Source organism: Seriola aureovittata, chromosome 1, assembly GCF_021018895.1.
Source record: "Seriola aureovittata isolate HTS-2021-v1 ecotype China chromosome 1, ASM2101889v1, whole genome shotgun sequence".
Lineage (NCBI taxonomy): Eukaryota > Metazoa > Chordata > Actinopteri > Carangiformes > Carangidae > Seriola > Seriola aureovittata.
The window spans coordinates 2,474,401-2,495,114 of NC_079364.1; the positions used below are offsets into that span (position 1 = coordinate 2,474,401).

At 42.1% G+C, this 20,714-nt stretch overlaps 2 protein-coding genes across 5 annotated transcripts in view; both read left to right on the plus strand.

Annotated features, from left to right (window-relative positions):
- Positions 1-9,384, plus strand: part of LOC130171171 (CD151 antigen-like) — a 24,038-nt gene extending 14,654 nt beyond the window's left edge. For both annotated transcript variants that reach the window (XM_056379035.1, XM_056379043.1), the window contains exons 4-8: positions 2,792-2,866; positions 5,453-5,557; positions 7,676-7,834; positions 8,029-8,115; positions 8,244-9,384. In XM_056379035.1, coding sequence (XP_056235010.1) covers positions 2,792-2,866; positions 5,453-5,557; positions 7,676-7,834; positions 8,029-8,115; positions 8,244-8,303 — 486 coding nt within the window. In that variant the 3' untranslated portion in view covers positions 8,304-9,384. The remainder of the gene's footprint in view (positions 1-2,791; positions 2,867-5,452; positions 5,558-7,675; positions 7,835-8,028; positions 8,116-8,243) is intronic.
- A 7,941-nt stretch (positions 9,385-17,325) lies between these two features.
- The window catches only part of nr1h3 (nuclear receptor subfamily 1, group H, member 3), a 126,311-nt gene continuing 122,922 nt past the window's right edge, over positions 17,326-20,714 (plus strand). For all 3 annotated transcript variants that reach the window (XM_056374805.1, XM_056374790.1, XM_056374799.1), the window contains exon 1: positions 17,326-17,926. The gene's annotated coding sequence lies outside the window, so the exon portion shown is untranslated. The remainder of the gene's footprint in view (positions 17,927-20,714) is intronic.

Sequence of the window (20,714 nt, forward strand, 5' to 3'; positions counted from 1 at the left end):
AGTTAAAGTTCCTTTTCACAGCCTGAAGGTCACGGGTTCAATCCCCTCACAAAACCAACATGTGTCCACCGTCAGTGTGACTCAGAAACATGGAGCTGCGTACGAGCAACCTCAGTCTGACTTCACACAGATATTTGGTAGTTTAGGCAGGAAGCCAACTGTGCAGTCTGAAGCCAATTCAGAGCTTTAAAACACACACACACACACACACATGAACCTGCAGAGAGTCTTTTTGACAGTAATTACACTTTGCCATTAGGTCGCCCGGGAGAAGAACGGCAGCTCAGACGTAAAATGAGTGTGTCGGTGAGAGAGAGCGCGGCTGAGATCATGAGGAATCCTCTGGAGTCGCTGCAGTCAGTAACTCAGCCGCCTCGGTCTCCACAGCCAAATACAGGTCCTCTGTCACCCCCTGTACTCTGGTGTGTGTGTGTGTGTGTGTGTGTGTGTGTGTGTGTGTGTGTGTGTGTGTGTGTGTGTGTGTGTGTGTGTGTGTGTGTGTGTGTGTGTGTGTGTGTGTGTGTGTGTGTGTGTGTGTGTAGGAGAGACAGTAGGAAAAACCACAGAACATAAAGTATCGTAGCGTCTCAGAGAAACTGGCCTCATACTAACTCTGTGGACATAAATAACCAGAAGACAAAACGCAGATTAAATTTAACACAGTAAGTCAAACTAAACAAACCAAACACATGACGTTACAATATCAGTCAGGCTTCACAACCCAGATAAGATATTAAAGAATGAATAAATAAGAAAACAAGACAAAACAAAGGCAGAATAAATCAGATTCTGCATTACATGAACCGTCCTTACTTCAATAACCTTCTAAATATAAATATCCTTTATATATATATCTAATCCTTCCAAAGTAAAGTGACGTTTAATAAACTTTCTTAATTGATTGTTATTCAAGGATCAATTAATCTTTTCCCCGAACGAAATAGTCAAATGAATACAATTATTTTTCCGTGTGACATCACCTGAGTATTTCTTTAAATATATGACACATTTTCAGACGCTCATCAGAAACACATTCATCGTGTGAAAAGTGATAAAATAATAATGAAACAAGTGGGAAAAAAAAGTGATTTAAGAGAAAGTGAAGTCCCGAACCTCCGACCACCCAGCGGTGGGTGTGGTTGGGTGGATGCTGTCGGCACAAGCGGGATTACGAAACACCTATTGTCAGCACACGTTAATTGTTTCATCTTGTTTTCCTTCACGTCTGTATCTACGCTCGTTGCCGCGCTCCTCTCCAAACCCTCAACACACCATCATCAAAATGCATCTTGGGAGCGTTCAGACTCGGAGCCGCTCAGAGATCTGATCGGCCCCCGAGCTATCAGATCAAAGACAGAGTCCACTTTCCTGGGCTGATTTTCTCTGTCTGATAGCAGCAGGCCAGAGGAATGTGGGTCAAGGTTTTGGCCCGATGATATCTCTTCTTGTCTTTAATTCTGGACCAAAAAAAAAAAAAAAAAGCTTGGCATGAAAACGCAGACCTTCCCTCAAAGTCCCATGAGCCTGGTCACGAATCAGATACTGCCGATAAACTCTGAGGAGCAAACCTCACTTAAAGTCGCAGAGCGTGAGATATGAGTCGTGCACAGACTCACAGTTTTGCAGTTTCAAGCTTCAACAAACCCAAAAACAAACTTTAACAAACAAAAGTTTTATTTCACTTTGCTTGAACTTAAAGTTTTATTACGTGTTGGATCTGATGAATCCGTCTGCTGAACATATATTTATATATTTACATGCGTGAAGGTGAAAGATCATCAGAAACACTCACGTCTGTGGTTTAATCAACTAAAAGTGTCCTAAAAAAACTGTTTAGAGAAAGATTGATTTGACAGTTTGACGGCCATTTTGAATCGGAGCCCTCATCGTCGCCTTAATGCTCATGGATTAAACATTTCTGCAGCGACGCCACATGCCGCCCTTGAAGTCTCCGGCTCTCGCTGTGTCCTAGTTCCAATTGAATGCTAATTGTGTATAGTTTATGTACCGTGCGCTGATACAGCACGCTGTCGGAGCAGCTGCTGCACTACAAAACGAGTGTGACAGTTGCTCATAGAGGTGAAGGAGGGGAGAGAATCTGCAGGAACCTCATGGCTTCTCGGAGCTTCGGCTCAACGTTTGTGTGAACGCAGTGGAGCGAGCGGCGGCTGCACGAGTCGGTAGAGACCAAACACGGAGCTAAACGTTGGAGTCGCTGACATCAGATGAATAGTCATGTGCTCACAACTTGTTGCAACCACAAAAACTATGTGGATAATGTAAAGATAAAACATTAGACGCAAATTAAAACAGACAGATAAATGATACGTATTAATTAAAAACCATTAAGAAAAATAAAAAAATTAAGACCAACAACTTATGAGTAAAAAAGATGTAAATTAAAACTGTTAAAGTTGGATTGAAATGTGAGTAAATAAAATAATAATTAGTCCAATAAAAAGTAAGTAATATAAAACTGATAAAAGCAATAAAAAGAAAATAAAAAAAGGTAAATTAAGACCAGCAAACCAGACTACTTGAAAGTTTTCAATTAAAAAACAACAATAAAATAAAGCATTTTTAACACACTTGTTCTCAGTTACACCTTTATCTTCGTTAGACATAATTTAATCTAATTAACAGCTCAACAGATTGACACCAGACCTCGATCCCTCTATTGTTTCTGTTTTGTTGTGTTGTTGTTCTGTTTTGAAAAACCACCTGTGGCTTCATCACATTAGGCTTCACTGACTGTGTCTCCCGTCTCCCCTGCTGTTCCCTGTGTCTGCAGTACTTCGTCCTGCTGCTGTGTATCTTCCTGTTGGAGATCCTGGCTGGCGTCCTGGCGTATATCTACTACCAGCAGGTAACCCCTTTTAAATCAATTTATGTTTATTATTAAAAAAATAAATAAACGATTGTCGGTCGATCTCATCATCATCTGAAGTTAAAACCTGACGTGTGTGTGTTTAGCAGCTGTGATGAATAAGTTTAATGCCTCCTGATCTCAGCACACAGTCGAAAGTGTTTTGATCAAACACGGGCGACCGTCTCATTTCCCAGGTGCTGTAATTTTATCCACGACAAAACCAGCATGATGAATGAGATCTGAGGCAGGAAACACAAGACAGCCCATTAAAAATACAAACATCAGACTGACCGAGTTACTCGTGGTGCATTTAGTCCAAATGGAGTGAAAAACGCCTCCAGTGCTGCACATAACGAGGCCGACTGCACCGTGTCGGAAGGATTCAAAAAACATTTTGTGATTTTGAACTGAAGCGCAGAGACACGAAGGCTCCGTCGCGACGCAGGTTAAATGACTTAAGAGAGTAGAAACTCTGTTTAACCGAAAAACAAAATGTGAACTAAACGTGCTTGTGATTATTTTCTCAGTGGTTGATGCAGAAGCTAAAGTGGAACTGACGTCTCAGCTCCAACAGTGGAGAGTTACACCACAAGCTGTGTAATATTAACACGACACGGCGCTCCACCGGCGCCGGTCCCGCCCTGACTAGTCTTAAAGCCTGGTGGCTCGTAGCTCAGCAACAGGACTTCTCTCTCCGTCTGCAGGTGCACTGCTATCATTATAACGGCCTCATTCATAATACACAGCTCATCTGAACACGAGCTGCTCTCTCCTCTCCTCGCTAAAAAAAAGCCATTCGTCGTCTTCCCCCTCCCTCGTTGTTATTCCTCATTTCTCGCTCTGGTAATTAATCATGAGAGCTGTGGGTTTGTTTTTTCTTTTCTTATTTCAAGATGCCAAACACCTCGTGAAACCTCATTCATGTGCAACGAGCTGCAGATTCCCCACAACGTCAGTGTCAGACCGGTCGACCTTCACCGAGCCGCTGCACCCGCTGCGAAGGAAACTAACGCGAACACATCAGTGTCGCCTCCTTCAGGCGGACAAAGACATAATTACTTTCTTTCTGCATTTTATCCGTGTCCATCCATCCAAGATTTTCCTTTTAATAATCTCTGGCTGTTAGTTAATATATAAAAGTTGAGAGTTTGCATCATAGTGGCTTCTAGTAGAGATTCAATCTAAAAATACATCGATCAAAACTCCCCATTCGCAGCCAGTACGGACGTCACCGTGACTCTTACTGAGAGCGAACAGCGTGTTTGGACTGCGGCTTCTTCAGGTTCACTCACAGGTGTGATAAATAGGTCACATGACTCAATCATCATCGTCCTCATTTCGTCTTTATTCTGTGTTTAAACACTGTTTCAAGAGAAAAACATGACATGTATATGTATATTAATATACTACAGTATTAACACGAATAAGGACTGCATGAAAAAAAGGTCAAATTATTTGCACAGGTAGACTAAAGGTCCTGCAGCTGTTCCTCCACATCTGGGTGAATGTCAGGACTTTAACAGCTCGTCTCTCAAGTGAGAAAAAGAAACTCGTTAAATCCACGAGGTTCAGTTGTGTTCGATCCAAAATACTTCTCTTCTTAACAGCTGATTAATCAGATTACCTTCTCTTGGGTTCGGACGTACTTTTTCAATGCGGATAAATTTTATTTGTGAGGTCGCGCTCAGTTTGGTCGACGTACGTTAAACCACATGAGCGTTTCAAGACGGAGACAGCTTGTTCTTCACGATGACTTATGAGATTAAATCTATATTTACGGATTTGGGCTTCAGTCGATCGGCATTTCTCCTTTCCTTTCCTAAAGGAAGCTCAGGTGTTTCCTACGCCAAAGGAGAGAAGATAGGAAGCGCTGAGGAGAGACCTGGAGCTGCTGCTCAGAGACTTTTCGACCTGCAGTCGTTGTCTTCATGTGGCAGCGGTGTCGAAACAGCAGACGCGACGACCTTCCTTACCTGTACATGGTGCGCACCTGCTCGTCGTCACTTCCTGTTTGCTGCTGCGTCTGTTATTTGTACGTGTTTAATGCAGCTGCTGTTTCTACTCATTGAATTGCCGTTTTTCACTTCTCTGCCCCGAACTGTCAACAGGTGAAAAGCTTGACTCTCCCATCGCTCCTGTTTCCTCCTCCTCCTCTTCCTCCTCCTCCTCCTCCTCTTCCTCCTCATCTTCCTCTTCCTCTCTTTGTCTTCACCTCACGTCTCATCTCTCTCCGTCCTCCCCTCCCTCTCTTCATCATTCATTCCCTTGATATCTCCTTCACGCTTTGATTTACAGTGGTTTCCCAGCTGGCTTGTTGCCATAGAAACTGAGCCCCCCAGACCTCCCGCTCCTACAGCGAGCGAGCGCGTTGTCTGCCACTGGTCTAGAGAACAAGAACAAAAAAGACTTCCTGTGTCGTTGCTCCGGCTGCGTCCTCGTCTGCTCGGCTGTCGTTACGACTGTGACGCTTGTCGCCAAGAGACGATTCAGTGTTATTGATCTGATCGGAGGCAAAAGCAACAGTTAACCACTAATTCATTACTGATGGTGTGTGTGTGTGTGTGTGTGTGTGTGTGTGTACAGTTGAACGAGGAGCTGAAGCAGAACCTGAGGGAGACCATGATCAAGAAGTACGAGCAGAAGAGCTACGAAGACATCACGAGGGCCGTGGACAAACTGCAGCAGGAGGTAAAAAACACTCGCATATAATATATAAATACAACTGCCACTTTTACAAGGTCGAAGTTCATTTAAACTTATTTTTAGCACAAACTCTGAAGCGGATGTTTACTTTCAAAAGAGCGATTACACCTGCAGTTTGTTATTCCTCTGCGCCGCCGACAGTCAGAGCCGGACGCCATGTTGTTTTCAGGTTGTCTGTGCGTCCGTCCCGTTCTTGTGGACACGATGTCTCTGTAACGCCTTGAAGGAACGTCTTCAAATTTGGCGGAAACATTCACTAGGACTCAAGGATGAACTAAGTAGATTTTTTGGGGGTCAAAGGTCAAAGGTCAAGGTCACGGTGACCTCACAAAACACGGTTTTGGCCTTGTAAATACAATGTCTCTGTAACGCCTTGAGGGGATTTTCTTCAGAATTGGTAAAAACATTCACCTGGACCCACGGGCCAACTAATTATAGTTTGGTGGCTAAAGGTCAAAGGTCACAGGTTACAGTGATCTCACAAAACATGATTTTGGCCTCGTGAACACAATATTTCTAGAATTCTTCAAGGGAATCCCTTCAAATTTGGACAAACACTTGAGGAGGAACTGATTAGACTTTGGTGGTCAAAGGTCAAAGGTCAGTGTGACAATACTCATGCAGCAATCATTAAAAAATTTCACACAAATGGTTCATATTTTCTCTGACTGTGGATAAACAGGGATGTGAACTGGAACTAGTTTGAGTGGCGGAGGGATACGACCACGAGGAGGCGGTTCCAGTTCTTTCTGCATCCACACCTTGGTGTCATAAATGAACCTGGGCGTCTTATCAAAAGTCACATGGACTCGCATGTGGCTCGTTGACTGGACAGAGTTTTGTTAACCTATCATCCCATCAGATTAGAGATTGTGGTGATGGGGGCGAGTCAAAACAAATCCGATTCTAATCCCTCTGACTTGAGCTAAGCATGATGGACTTGTCTGCACTCGCTGCTGTAATTTACCCTCTCTCTTGCTTATACCAGTTGACAGCACATGAAGAAATGGATAAATGTGAGCTGCAGTTGAGACTTCAGTTGGTTTATATTTTATGCTCAGTTTTTCAAGCGTGAGAAGCCCCCGGCGATCAGATGTCAACATTTACTCTGTATTCTTTCCTCTAAATCTTTTATTTTTCTACCATCTCCAGTCGTTTGATTGGACTTGGAGCACTTTCACTTTTTTTTTTTTTTTTTGGCACATTAAGTTTATCCTGCAGAACACAGAGTGCAGCAATAACATATATTTATATTTTTTCATTTTGTTCCCTTGATCATTTCCCCTTCAGTTCCTCCCTCTCTGTTCCCCCCAAACATCAAACAAATCACCTGCATCGAAAAGTCGCACGACACTTTACAGCATCAGCACCTCAAATATGGAGTATACAAAGAGTAATACACTACAGGAGGATGACGAAACTGCAAATCTATAGAGAGAGTTTTCAATTTATCAAAGTGACCCTGGAGCGAGAACTTTATTTTCTCTAATTTTAGAAAACATCAGATTTCCTCCGTCACGTAGAAGAGCGAGGTGATTTCCAGTCAGTCGGGATTCTCCTACGTGCCAAAAGGGTTAGAAAGCAATTACAGTTTTATGTTTATTATTTAAGGTTGGATCTTCGTTGTTCTGAACACCAGAGATGCACATCGAGGCGTCAGGTTGAAGATTCAGAGCGCACTTTCAACATTTTCCAAAACTGGCTCTTTTGCTTTTCCTTGCTGAGGGTTACTGCAGGTGAGAGGGTCGACATCTCGCTCACGTCTGCACAGCCAGCAGCTGGTTATCTTATCTTAGCATAAAGACGGAGACAGGCTAATCAGGCTCTGTCCAAAGGAAACAAAGCCCACCCGACAGCACGTCACTTAATCCGCTGAATCTCGTACAAAAACAAACGTTTAAAAGTGTAAAATGTGTCGTGGTTTTAGTGGCTAAGTGTTGATTGGAATCACTTGTATCAGACTATTCTTTGTGCGAATTACCCAGAGTTCTGCTTGTCTCTTCTTTAGTGAGCTGGAGTATTGATCCTGTTCTGTCGGTGTAAAGCAGTTTCTAATGCTTCATGTTTATCTGTGTCTTCTTACTCTGTGATTTCCTCTGTCAGTTCAAGTGCTGTGGGAGCAACAGTTCAGCCGACTGGGCCGCCAGCATCTGGATTCGCTCCAGAGAATCAGAAAACAGGGTGGTGCCTGACAGCTGCTGCAAGAGTCCCACTGAGTCCTGCGGCCGCAGGGACCACCCGTCCAACATCTACAAGGTGGAGGTGAGAGGATGAAGGGTGCTTTCACTTCTAGGGGCTTGATCAGCAGTTCTGTCATGTCTCAGTGTGTCAGTACAGAGACTTTGTGGTGTGAGAGAAAGAGGAGCCGACGTATCCGAAGCGTATATATATAACATTTGTTTACACTGAGGCTCCAGCGACCGTCCCACGTCAGACAGACTTTGTTTTTCATTTAGGGCGGCTGCATCTCTAAACTGGAGAAATTCATCCTGGACCATCTGAAGATCATCGGAGCGGTGGGCGTGGGGATCGCCTGCGTACAGGTGAGCAATAAACAACAATACTTTTTTTTTTGTTTCCCATCACGTTGTTTACACATAAACAGAGATTATCAAATAAATGTGTTTCCACGGAGAGTGCGGTTTGTCTAAATTACGATTTCCTTCCCCAGATCATAGGCATGGTGTTTACGTGCTGCCTATACCGAAGTCTAAAGGCAGAGCCGTACTAAGAGGAGCAGAAGAAGAAGAAAAGCGAGTGTGTGAAGGAGGTAACATCATCACCAGACGCCGTACTCAAACAGCCCATAGGTTCTTTTCTCTTGCCGTGCACAGAGGTGGGGGTGGAGGGTGGGGGGATTTGGCGAAGGATCAAATTGCACATCAGAGGATCTCGTTTTGGTAAACAAAGGGTGGAAAAACACTACGAGGTTTTCTTGAAGTAATTAGGCACTTAAATTGCAGCCTCAGCTCCGTCTCCGTCGCTGCGAGAGAAACTGAAACTCTGTAGTTTTCTTCCACTCTTGATTCCCTCAGCGTCGGTTTCTCTCTGTGCGGTTGGACCAGGTGCGACACCGGAGAGCGGCGTGCAGCTTCTCTCTCCCCGCAGAGCGGTTTAACAAGCTCACCTCTGGGTGCCCTCCTGCGTTTTTGTTTCCTCATTAACCAGCCGCTCGTGCATTTGAAATCTTTTCGTTCAAACCGTTTCAAACCTTTGAACTGTTGGTTTTTATATTTTGTAAATGATGATTTGAAACTGAGGTGTTTTCTTATGATCGATTATTAAGTCTTCATGTTTTCAATCAAACTTTAAACAACCTGTTAAGAAAGTGCCACTTGAGTAACGCCAGCGTTTTCAGCCTGTATGATCCCTCTGTAAAGATGTTAATGAAGTGATTTTGAGCCTGTGTTGACGACACATGGAAGCAGAGCCACTAATGTTGCTCATGAGACGACGCCTCATGTTTTCTTTGTTTTTTATACAAGCGGATTTCTCCACTGATGCCAAAGTTGCTGACCGTAACGTTTTGTATCTCTCGCAGCCTTATTCCCTCGACCTACTGATGTCTCTCTTTTTTTAGATTGTTTTTCTTAAATGAAGATTTTGTTTACTTTTCAATAGACCATGAATATTTTATTGTATTTAACAGACGTGTGGTAGAAAATGCTCGTAGCTTCTCACTGTTATTAATGATCTTTTTCCTGTGTGCCTCAAAAACCGACACTAATATTAATCATCTGCTGTATTTCTGTCTTTGTGATGATCCGGGAATTATTATTTTACCCTTTTTGAATAAACATCAATCAACAACACACTTCTGCCTGTGCTCTGTTTGCTTCCTCAGCAGACGCCGGGCAGCAGGTAGCAGCGTGAACATTTTTAATTCCGTTAATAAATTTTTTTTTTGCCGAGCGACGTCGTCCTTCACCTCGCAGGCGTCGGGTCGTGTCATCCCAAAAACTGCCAGAATAAACCATTAACGTGTGAAGACAAAACCGTGTGTCTGTAACCGGTGGCCCTTACACAATTGGCAGCAGCTTACAGGTGCATTAGTGTATTAACCCACAGTCAATTCCCTAATGTCACTGCGCTGTGGTGACGTCGATTCGGGATGTGAGCCACAACCACCGGTATATTATCTTTACCTACAGCTGTATATGGCCTGTAATGGGAGTCGTTGTGCTGCGGGGGTACAACGCCAGCTCATCTGACCCCCTGTGTTGTCGAGGAGTGACTGTGCATCAGTCATGACTGCAAACAGCAGCAGTTACTGTGTGCAAACACAGGGAGGCAGCACCCGCCAGCCTTTCACCAACACTACACCAACACTGATGAAAACAGCTGGTGAGAGTGTGTGCAAAACACCCAGAGGCTATTGAGGATTACCCCCCCCCCCCACCTCCCCCTCAAAACACACTCACACTCTTTCCTAATTCAGAATGGCAGAAAAGCTTTAATTTGGTTTCCCAAAGTGTTTAGGAAGAGAGGGAGAGGGAGGGGTGAATACATGAAACTGGTCACTTTTGGTCATTGCACTTTCACTACTTACATTTTGTTTGTGAAAACATGATATTGATTCATCCAAAACTGCGCGTCTGGGCGTGCATACGTGACGAGCCGACAGGAAATCAAAACGGCGAGCGGGTCAGCTCACAGCTACAGGCCGCTAATTAGTTTCCATTGGGAATGCTAACAACGCAAATGAAGCCATTTCTCAGTGAGCGGAGAGCCGGGCGGCGTGAGAACGTTTCCCCCTTCGTGTAGCAGGAGCACGTGGTGAAAATGAAACGGCAGAAATCAGCGTGTATTGTCACAAAGCCCCTTGAACGTTCTCTCGCAGCACACCTCGTGAAAGCTGAGTCATCCCTGGCAAAATGAGCCTTTTTTTTCCCTCCTCATAAGGGTGGTGGTGGTGATGATGGTGGGGGGGGGGGATTCAGCATTTAATGTTTCCATTGGAGTGAAAGTAGTTCAACACATGGCAATTTTAACAGGGCACTTTTCCAAGGAGCAGACATCTGTGGAATGCAAGTCGTCTGCCCTGCTCTTGACACAGCCGCTGCCTTTTGCTTGTTGCCGGAATTTGACTTTAAATAGATGATAGAAATTATGACAAGCCTTTGAACGGCCAGTGTGTCCCGAGCAAATGTGCCCCGCTGATGAAAACCATAATAAATCTCCCTCCTCTTTGCCAGCCCTGCCTGCCCCGCTCGCTCACTGTGACAGCCCGCACACAGGCTAACACAAGGGGTATGTTAATAATGCCAGTGCGTGACATTTCCAAAATATCTCCTCCGATACTCTCCAAGCAGTTGTCCGTTCGGCGCACATGTCACCTGCTGCGCCTCGGCCTGCTTGGCCCATACAGCAGAGAGGTACGCTATTTTCAGTCGGAGGGCGGGGGGAGCTTGTACACCCTTCACCTTTTTTTTTTTTTTTTTTTATCCTGGGAGGTGATGTGATTTCTGTGCATACAGGACAAACAGACACCGGGGAGCTGTGCTACAGTTCATCTGCAGCTGATGACAGGAGGAGGAACATGCGGGCGCTCGTTCCCAGGGTCACCCACGGCCAGGGGAGCCCAAGGGTACAGAAACCTGCGTCTTCATCATGAGTATATTTTGTATAATTTTTAACTCTTGAGCCGCTGGGGTTCAGAGTCTGTGGTTCCAGATTTGGTTTCGCAGACGTTTACATTTACTCACGAGCTAAAATGGTTCCTGTCTTCACTGGGGTCGAGTAAAGGTTAAGGTTAGGTAAGTTACAGTTAAGTTTAGGGTTACCTACAAGGTGTAAACACCACAGTGCTTCCCAACGTGGGTCAGGACCACCCAAAGAGGTCGTACAATAAACCGCAGGGGTCATAATATGATTAATGGCTGAGGAAAACATTTTTATCGTCTGCAACTCAAAATTACGTCCATTTTTTTCAGTCCTTGCTCTAAGTTTTGCTGTTTACTGGATAATTTTCCCTCTATAGGCTCCTAGAATTCAAATAAATCAATCTGAGAAGGAAAAACGACTCTTCAGCTAACTGCCCACGAAGGTTAGAGATATACAACCTTTGACAGGGGACTACAAATAGACACGGCATTGTTTGAAGAGGTCACAAGCCAAAAAGGTTCGAAACGACGGAGCAACACGTGAGTGTACGCAACATAAAAAGAGGGAACGAGCAGCAGAGCGCTGCAGGTAATTCAGTAGGTAGAATATTTAATGAGGGCTCTGAACCTTTTCTAGCTGTGACTGAGACTTTGAGCCAGAAAAGCCTGAATACTGGAGGTCTAAACATAATCTGCTCTCCAGTTTAGCCGTACGTCTGCTCTGCATTACCACGCGCCTCTGCTGCTGCAGGCGCAGACATCTCAGGTCATTTCCATGTCATTCAAGACCTCAGCTGTTTACAATGTGTATGTGCAAAAAAGGGGGTAACAAATGTAATCTTGAGTCTGTAGATGGCAGCAGCAGTCTTGGCCAATCTGTCTCAATAAAATGGGGGGAAAAAAAGTCTTTTGTCTTGGCTGTCGAGGGCTGTCGAAGAGAAATTGAAATTAATTGGAAAATCCAGCGTGAAGAAGAAGAAAAAAAAAAATCCACTGTTATCGTGAAATAAATCCACTTGTTACCAAGAGGAGTCGTTTCTCTGTCCGTCCTCGTTTACCTGTGCACGTACAGAGGCCGAAGCACGCACACGAAAAATAACTCGTGAATATTAATTTATTAAAATCAACAACTTGCAGAAATGGATAAATACAGCTTCTACATGTTCCACGTGATGATGGTGACCCCGGGTCAGACGTGAGCAGGAGAGCGTCCGCTTTGTTCTGCTCACTTGTTCAAGGTGTAAATTGACTTTCTAAACATGACTGATTATATTTGGCTATTTTTACGCAGCTATCAACAATGTTATTAAGTGCTGACTTCACATTTTCTTGGGGTGTGTGTGTGTGTGTGTAAGGAGGGTGCTGATTACATAAGTAATTTACATTTCCTCCAATTTGAGAGCGACTGGCTCAGCGAAGTGAGAGACTTTGAGCCTCGGCAGCTTTCAAGCTCCCCCCTCCGACTAATACTGAAGAGCTGTGTGAAATAAAACCTCGCGCTGAGCTGCCTCTCGGCTTTTAGGAGATGTCACTTGTGCATCTGTTGAAGAAAAGGAGCCACTACAAGGATGCACGTCGGGGTAAAGCTCCTGTGTGCTGACAGGAGGCTCACATGTGGCTCTTATCCCGCCGCATGCAGATATAGTACCGTACACCGCATACATCACTCCCTCTGTCAGTCTCTTGCTCACTCAGGCTCACTTAAGCCCTCGCTCGCTCCCTGAAGCGTAGCGCCTCAACATCTGGCTCTCCATCCTCTTCCTCTTCTGGGTCACATCCCATCCGGGCAGAGGAGATTCTGAGTCCGGAGGTTTTTTAGACCTTCTCCAAGGTGGTTTGACCAGCTGGCTTTTGATCTTCCTCCAGGGCGCCGGGTTGTATCTGTGAAAGATGGAGGGGGGGGGGGGGGGGGTTATTAACTTTGGTTGTGTCCCCCCAGGGATGGCAGCAGGGTCGCAGCTGAGCTGTAGACGTGGGATGAGAAGGAGTCAGTGAGGCCATCGCCTTGGATGTAACACTGTCGTCATCCCACCGTGTCATTTAAGAACAAAACGGTTATATATACGGTATATGTTAACAAGGCAGAGATTTCCTTTAAACATTTCACTCTTTGTGAAAAATGTCTTTATTTTTCAGCCATTAGCGTTGTTATGCAACATATTACACAGTATATAACCCCCCCACCCCAAAAAACACTTGTTTCAATCATTCATTTCAAGAAATGTGTATTTTTTGGTTCTCAAAGTGAGATTTGTTGCATACAAGCGTAACAATATCATCTTGGAGTCTTTCTTTCTATTCTCTTTCTATTTCTACTACATTTATCTGCTTAAGATTTTACATATAAATACAAATGTTAAGTTTATGAAATATAACACATTGTTAAAGATTAAACCAGTGGATTCCAAACTTTTTTGGGCGTCTTGTCATTTTTCAGACGTCTTGTAGTTGTTAGCAGTTCCATGAATTAGACATTTGTTTGTTAAACTTCTCACATGGTTTCATTTAGATAACTGTTCGAGGCCCAAATACGTCAAATTATAAAACATTTTACAAAAATCAACAAAGATTAGAGAAAAGCCCAAAACATAGATACAGATTTATGAAGTTTTCTCTCCCATTAATCACCTCAGGATCCATCAGATTTATTTTGTGACCCTTTAGAGGGACCCAAACCCGGGGTTGGGAACCACTTCACTATATTACCATAGGATTTTGAATGCAGGACTTTTACTTCAATAAAGGGATTGAGTACTTCTTCCACCCATGAACACAGTTGGCAGAAACCTTTTTTTTCTCTAATTAACATTAGCAGATGCTCGTCAGTGAAGAATCAAGGTGTGAGAAACTAATTTCTGTATCAGGAAGGTATAAAAGGTACAACATGGTTTTAGTGGAAGAAGCATTTGCATAGGTAAAGTTTAATAATATTGAATTATAAAAATATTCCATTACAAGTAAAAGTCCTGCATTTATAATTGTACTTAAGTCCTTTGAAGTATAAAAGTGCTGGCGGCAAAATGTACTCAAAGTTTGAAATGTAGATTTACTCCGCCCCTGCAGGTGCGTCATTATGATCTCTGCTATGACTGGATCTTAATTATTAATGAATTAACATGTGAGCAGGATTTTAATGTCTAACTCATTTTTAGTGGAGTTTAATCTACAACAGTGCATCATATTTTATTCCCTGATTATATGTTTTGTATGTGAAATCTTAATGTGAAAAGTAACTAGTAGCTGTAGCTTTGCAGTGGAGTAACAGGTACAGTGACGCTGACAAGCAGTGGAATAAAGCAGCATTCAATGATACACAAACGTAAGGTGCTTTAACACAGTTAGGGATTTTCCACCACTGCTTTTAATCAAGTGACTCGATCAAGTGAAAACCACGTATCTCCAAATGTTGATGATTTAAAAAAAAAAAAAACACAAGGATTAAATGCTTTTTCACTTTTTAAACATCAGTTCTTTAAAAAAATGTCAGTGTCATAACACTTTATTAATAAGCACACACTCCTTTTGTGTGTGTGTGTGCATCTATGCATGTGGTAATGTGTGTTGGAGTTTTAAATACTGTAAATGCTCCAGGTGCACTTTATTTATCTAATTGATAGCCTCTCTGCAGCGCCAAGGGTCAATGACTCTGAGCCACATCTGATCAGAGCTACCAGTGACATTAAATGTGCTTTAAAAGATTTTCTAAAGTGGATAATAAAATGCTTATCGACACGCTTGGATTAGGCCACAGAGAAAGATGGGAACGTAGATATACTTTTTAATATCTTCAACTTTCAATCAGAAAATGTGCTCATGCAGGTAAAATTATAATTAAAGAAGAACCACAGGCCCAGAGAAATACAGGTCCTGTAACACAAGCTATTGTGTTATTAATGGAGGTCTGAGAGCCGTGTGCACCTGCACTCGGTGGGTGCATGAAGGGGAGGAGGTAGAAGCTGATTGCTACTTGTGGCAAAGGGAGAGAGATCCATAGTATATTTATAGATCCACTGCTGCCATAAAATACATCACAGGACAAAAGCAGTAAATACTATCTAATTAGGTTAAATGTATAGATAGATAAGTGCATCAAGATGCTATACATTAAATATATGTGCATGACTTTTATTATACTACTTTTATTCAAATAGAGCAGATATGTACAGTCTATCTAATTTGACTTTTCTGACTGAACAGCAGTGATACAAAGACCCCCCCGGGTGTCTGAATGTGCCACAGTATTGGCACAATAATAAAGTCAGTGTTCTGGGACATTCTCCCGACTTATAATTAGTTATTTTTTTTATTTTTTTTGAGGAGGTAATTGCATTGAGATTATGATATTTTGGTCTTTATCTTACCAGCAGTGACTCTCATTTATAGACGGGATTTCATGCACAGTATATTATATGTCTGTTACTAAGAACAGACATATTAATGTAATATTTGCCCCTCCTAGCCTAAGTATAGATAGATTTGCCCCCAAAATCTAAGCAGTTCATCCTTGAGTCCTAGTGAATGTTTGTGCCAAATTTGAAGAAGTTCCGTAAAGGCGTTACTGAGATATCCGAATCAATATGGCTCCGGCTCTGGCTTTCTTTGCGGAGGCATAAAAAATACTAAACGCCAAACGCCACGTGACTGAGTGATAAGGTCACGCCATTGATTGGCCGGCAGAGTGTTTGGAGCCTCCTCATTGGTTGTTGCTCTTTCAAAAATGATTTTAGCAGAAGTGTTGCTAATTTAGCGTCTTTGTCACTAGATTTACGACTTTTCAGACCGCCTTAAGCCATTAAAAAGAAAACAAACAAACAAACAAACAAAAAAAAAAACACAAGGATTAAATGCTTTTTCACTTTTTAAACATCAGTTCTTTAAAAAAATGTCAGTGTCATAACACTTTATTAATAACCACACACTCCTTTTGTGTGTGTGTGTGTGCATCTATGCATGTGGTAATGTGTGTTGGAGTTTTAAATACTGTAAATGCTCCAGGTGCACTTTATTTATCTAATTGATAGCCTCTCTGCAGCGCCAAGGGTCAATGACTCTGAGCCACATCTGATCAGAGCTACCAGTGACATTAAATGTGCTTTAAAAGATTTTCTAAAGTGGATAATAAAATGCTTATCGACACGCTTGGATTAGGCCACAGAGAAAGATGGGAACGTAGATATACTTTTTAATATCTTCAACTTTCAATCAGAAAATGTGCTCATGCAGGTAAAATTATAATTAAAGAAGAACCACAGGCCCAGAGAAATACAGGTCCTGTAACACAAGCTATTGTGTTATTAATGGAGGTCTGAGAGCCGTGTGCACCTGCACTCGGTGGGTGCATGAAGGGGAGGAGGTAGAAGCTGATTGCTACTTGTGGCAAAGGGAGAGAGATCCATAGTATATTTATAGATCCACTGCTGCCATAAAATACATCACAGGACAAAAGCAGTAAATACTATCTAATTAGGTTAAATGTATAGATAAATAAGTGCATCAAGATGCTATATATTAAATATATGTGCATGACTTTTATTATACTACTTTTATTCAAATAGAGCAGATATGTACAGTCTATCTAATTTGACTTTTCTGACTGAACAGCAGTGATACAAAGACCCCCCCCGGGTGTCTGAATGTGCCACAGTATTGGCACAATAATAAAGTCAGTGTTCTGGGACATTCTCCCGACTTATAATTAGTTATTTTTATTTTTTTTGAGGAGGTAATTGCATTGAGATTATGATATTTCGGTCTCTATTTTACCAGCAGTGACTCTCATTTATAGACGGGATTACATGCACAGTATATTATATGTCTGTTACTAAGAACAGACATATTAATGTAATATTTGCCCCTCCTAGCCTAAGTATAGATAGATTTGCCCCCAAAATCTAAGCAGTTCATCCTTGAGTCCTAGTGAATGTTTGTGCCAAATTTGAAGAAGTTCCGTAAAGGCGTTACTGAGATATCCGAATCAATATGGCTCCGGCTCTGGCTTTCTTTGCGGAGGCATAAAAAATACTAAACGCCAAACGCCACGTGACTGAGTGATAAGGTCACGCCATTGATTGGCCGGCAGAGTGTTTGGAGCCTCCTCATTGGTTGTTGCTCTTTCAAAAATGATTTTAGCAGAAGTGTTGCTAATTTAGCGTCTTTGTCACTAGATTTACGACTTTTCAGACCGCCTTAAGCCATTAAAAAGAAAACAAACAAACAAAAAAAAAAACACAAGCAACAAACCTTGGATAAATGTCACTTTCTGGAGTGAGTCGCCAGTATTGCCCCGCGAGCGCAACCGTTGGCAACGTCAGCAGCTTCAAAACGGCTTGGAAGTGAGTGCCGGTTAGCTTGTGGTCTGAACGGGCCGCGTTTCAGTCACTATTTCATGCTTGCTCATCGTCTGACAACAGAACTTTAAAATATATAAATGAGAACAGCTTTATTGCGAATTAAACTGTATTAAAATACTGTACATGTGAACACAGAGAGGAGGAGGGGAGAAGCAAAACCGACTGACACTCGGCAGAATCCACGACGCGGTTCCGCCATTTTCCTCCGACGTAGTTTAAAAAAATTCTTTAATTCATTTTTTAAAATTTTTTTAATTGAGGACTAAGGCTTTTTGTGGCATAACACCGTTGTATTCCGGACATGTTAATGGGACTCAAACAAAGTTTCAAGCCGGCGGTTTGGAGATACAGGAAGTCTTCATGAGGGAACCTGCTGAGATGTCAACCTTCACTTCACCAAGGTAAGTAACTGATTCACCTGCTATAACTTGTCGGGATATCTACAGGTCTTCAAATATCTCTCAAAGCACCTAATTCGGTTATTTAAAAAAGATTCTATTGAAAGTATTTGAAAAAGTCTGAAATATTATTTACAAATGTAACATTAACTATTGGTTGTCCAGAAGAAAATGGCTAGGAAGCTCACTGACTCAAAATAAACAAGTGTCAATTTTAGCAAAAACTTTTTTACTTATTTTTCAATTGATTGATTCATCCATCAAATTTCTGCTGTTTATCAGGTATAGATGGATTATGAGACAATACCGTGGCTGAATGACACACAAAGGGCTGCAGGCCTGTTCAGTAATCCATACATGGATCCAGGTCATCATGTTCATTGCTAAATTATATCACCAGCTGTTATTATTATACACTGCTGGAAAGTACAGACGTAAAGGTGTCACAAATAACACAAAATTAATTTCTTTCCCGTCATTCCTCGACAAGTATGACTGTGGAAAAACGTATTAAATAGTGGTAAATGCTTTATTAAGAAAAGACAGTTTAGGTTGGAGGACTTGTTTTCAGAATTGGTGAACACTGCAGATGGACTGGTATTTGCATTGGTTTTAATTTGAATTTGTTGCCGTGGCTGTGTTAAAATTTCTTTTGGTTGTTGTTTGGCCCATTACAATGCTTTTATGCTATTGTGATATATAATAAGTGTGTTATTGTTGGCTCTGGAACATATTCCCCAGTGGTTTGTTTCTGTTGTTTCTGTGGTTTCTTATTGGAACAATATGGTTTCTAGCACTGGGTAATACTATATATTGGCTTTAGAGATGTAAACATGATTGTTGTTCAGCCCGTTCACATAATCATTTCCATGTAAGACTTTCAATAACATTAACACTTTACTCATTTGGCAGATGCTTTTATCCAAAGCGACTTACAAGTGAGCGACATCACTAAAGCCTCGCTGCAGTGGGACATTTCACATTTTTCACACACTTAATTTTATAATTACATCTCAACTGCTGAATTCCTGTTCTACCATTTACATTACTGCTGCACACAGCTCCACTCATTGTCAATCAGAAGATTATGTTCATGTTTTCATGGTTATCAGCTGCTTCTCGCTATATGTTGTAATAACAGCTGCTTCAAGCCATAAAGGATTTTGATCTTAACATGCATATGTTAATAGTTATGTGTATCAGGTGGATTGTTGAATTTAGTTAGATATTAGTTTACTAGTTTGTCTTCCCTTTGTGGTGTGATGTGCCCAGCAGATTCCACTTAACAGATGGTGTCAAGCTCAAAATTTAACTAAATATTATAATAATTAAGTGTGTCTACTTCCTGTTTTTCTGCATTGCTGATGTTACAGAGCAACTTAATCCAAGTTTTTTTTATATGCAGTGTAAACTAGGCTGCTTTTAAACACCAATTTGCATCAGTTTCGTCCACAAAATCGAAACATCAACACAAATCAGAGTGAGTTTTATGACAAGTCGTAACTTGTAATGACTTACTTCAACTATATTGATGATGAAGGTTTTATTGAGTTTAACATAATTTGGTTAATGTGTTGAAATGGTGGCTGCATTGATTTGACCCTTGCTTTAATCTGATGTAACCGAGAGACTCCACAGTCAATCGCCTCATCTTGTTCCACCTCCCGAGACTTTACTGCTTCCTCACATTCAGCTGGGAATATGACAGTGCATAATATTTCTGCAGTTTTTGCTTTTTCCTTTTTTTTTCTTCTTTTTTTTTGGTGTTGTTGTTTTATATTTCACCTTCCCTGCACGAGAAGCTAGGAGCTGTTGATGGACTGCCTCCAATCCCAGTGTATGTGTCATTGATGGGGGGGGGGGTTGAGGTGCAGAGGGTGTGTGTGTGTGTGTGTGTGTGTGTGTGTGCGATGGAGTTGGAGGTGTCGGTGGGGGTTTTGAAAGTTGCTGGGGCGTAAAAAGTCCACTACTATTTGTCACTGTTGACTCTGTGCCTGGCTGTCAGTGGTGCCTCTGGGAGCCCTGTGTCTCACTGCTTGCATCTGCCTGGCAGGAACCTGAGCGCCTGTTGCTCCCTCAGCAGTAGAGAGAGAGAGTGTGTGTGTGTGTGCATGCGTGTGTGCGTGTGTGTGTGTGTGTGTGCGCGTGTGACATACTAAACAGGAAGTTTCGCCATTACTATTTACCTGTGTCAACCTGGGAGACTCTTGATGGACGGTTGCTCACGTGACCCACAGTAGCCGAGCTGATCTGTGAGCTCCTGTTGGCTGACCACCATTAGCTGAACAAGCTATTAGGACTGCAACATAACAATTATTGTCATCAGTCATTATTGATTATTTTGTTGATCAGTCAGTTAGTCGTTTGGTCTATAAAAAGCCAGAGAATAGTGAATTTTCCTGAAGTGCAATGTGACGTCTTTAAATATCTTGTTTTATCCAACCAATGGCTTAAAACTCAAATTATAGAAATGATACAAAGTGATTAACAAATTAGTTACTGATTAATTTCCTGATACTCTAAGTGATTAATATCCACCAGCTCTATCATCACCTTTTTTATTTTATGTGGTGTAACTCGTTTGCCAACTGTCGCTTATTAAGCCGACCAGCAGTCATGAAGCGACATTATCATTCATTTGAAGTCTGTGTTTGTGATGAATTTAAAATCCAGTGTTCATTTGCTTTTAGCTCTGTTTGTGGTCTCTACACAGTCCTGGGGGAAATATCCTGATCTGCTGAGCCGCAAATGCTCCACAGTGTTAATCAGCTCAGCCGCTAACTGTGTCTGT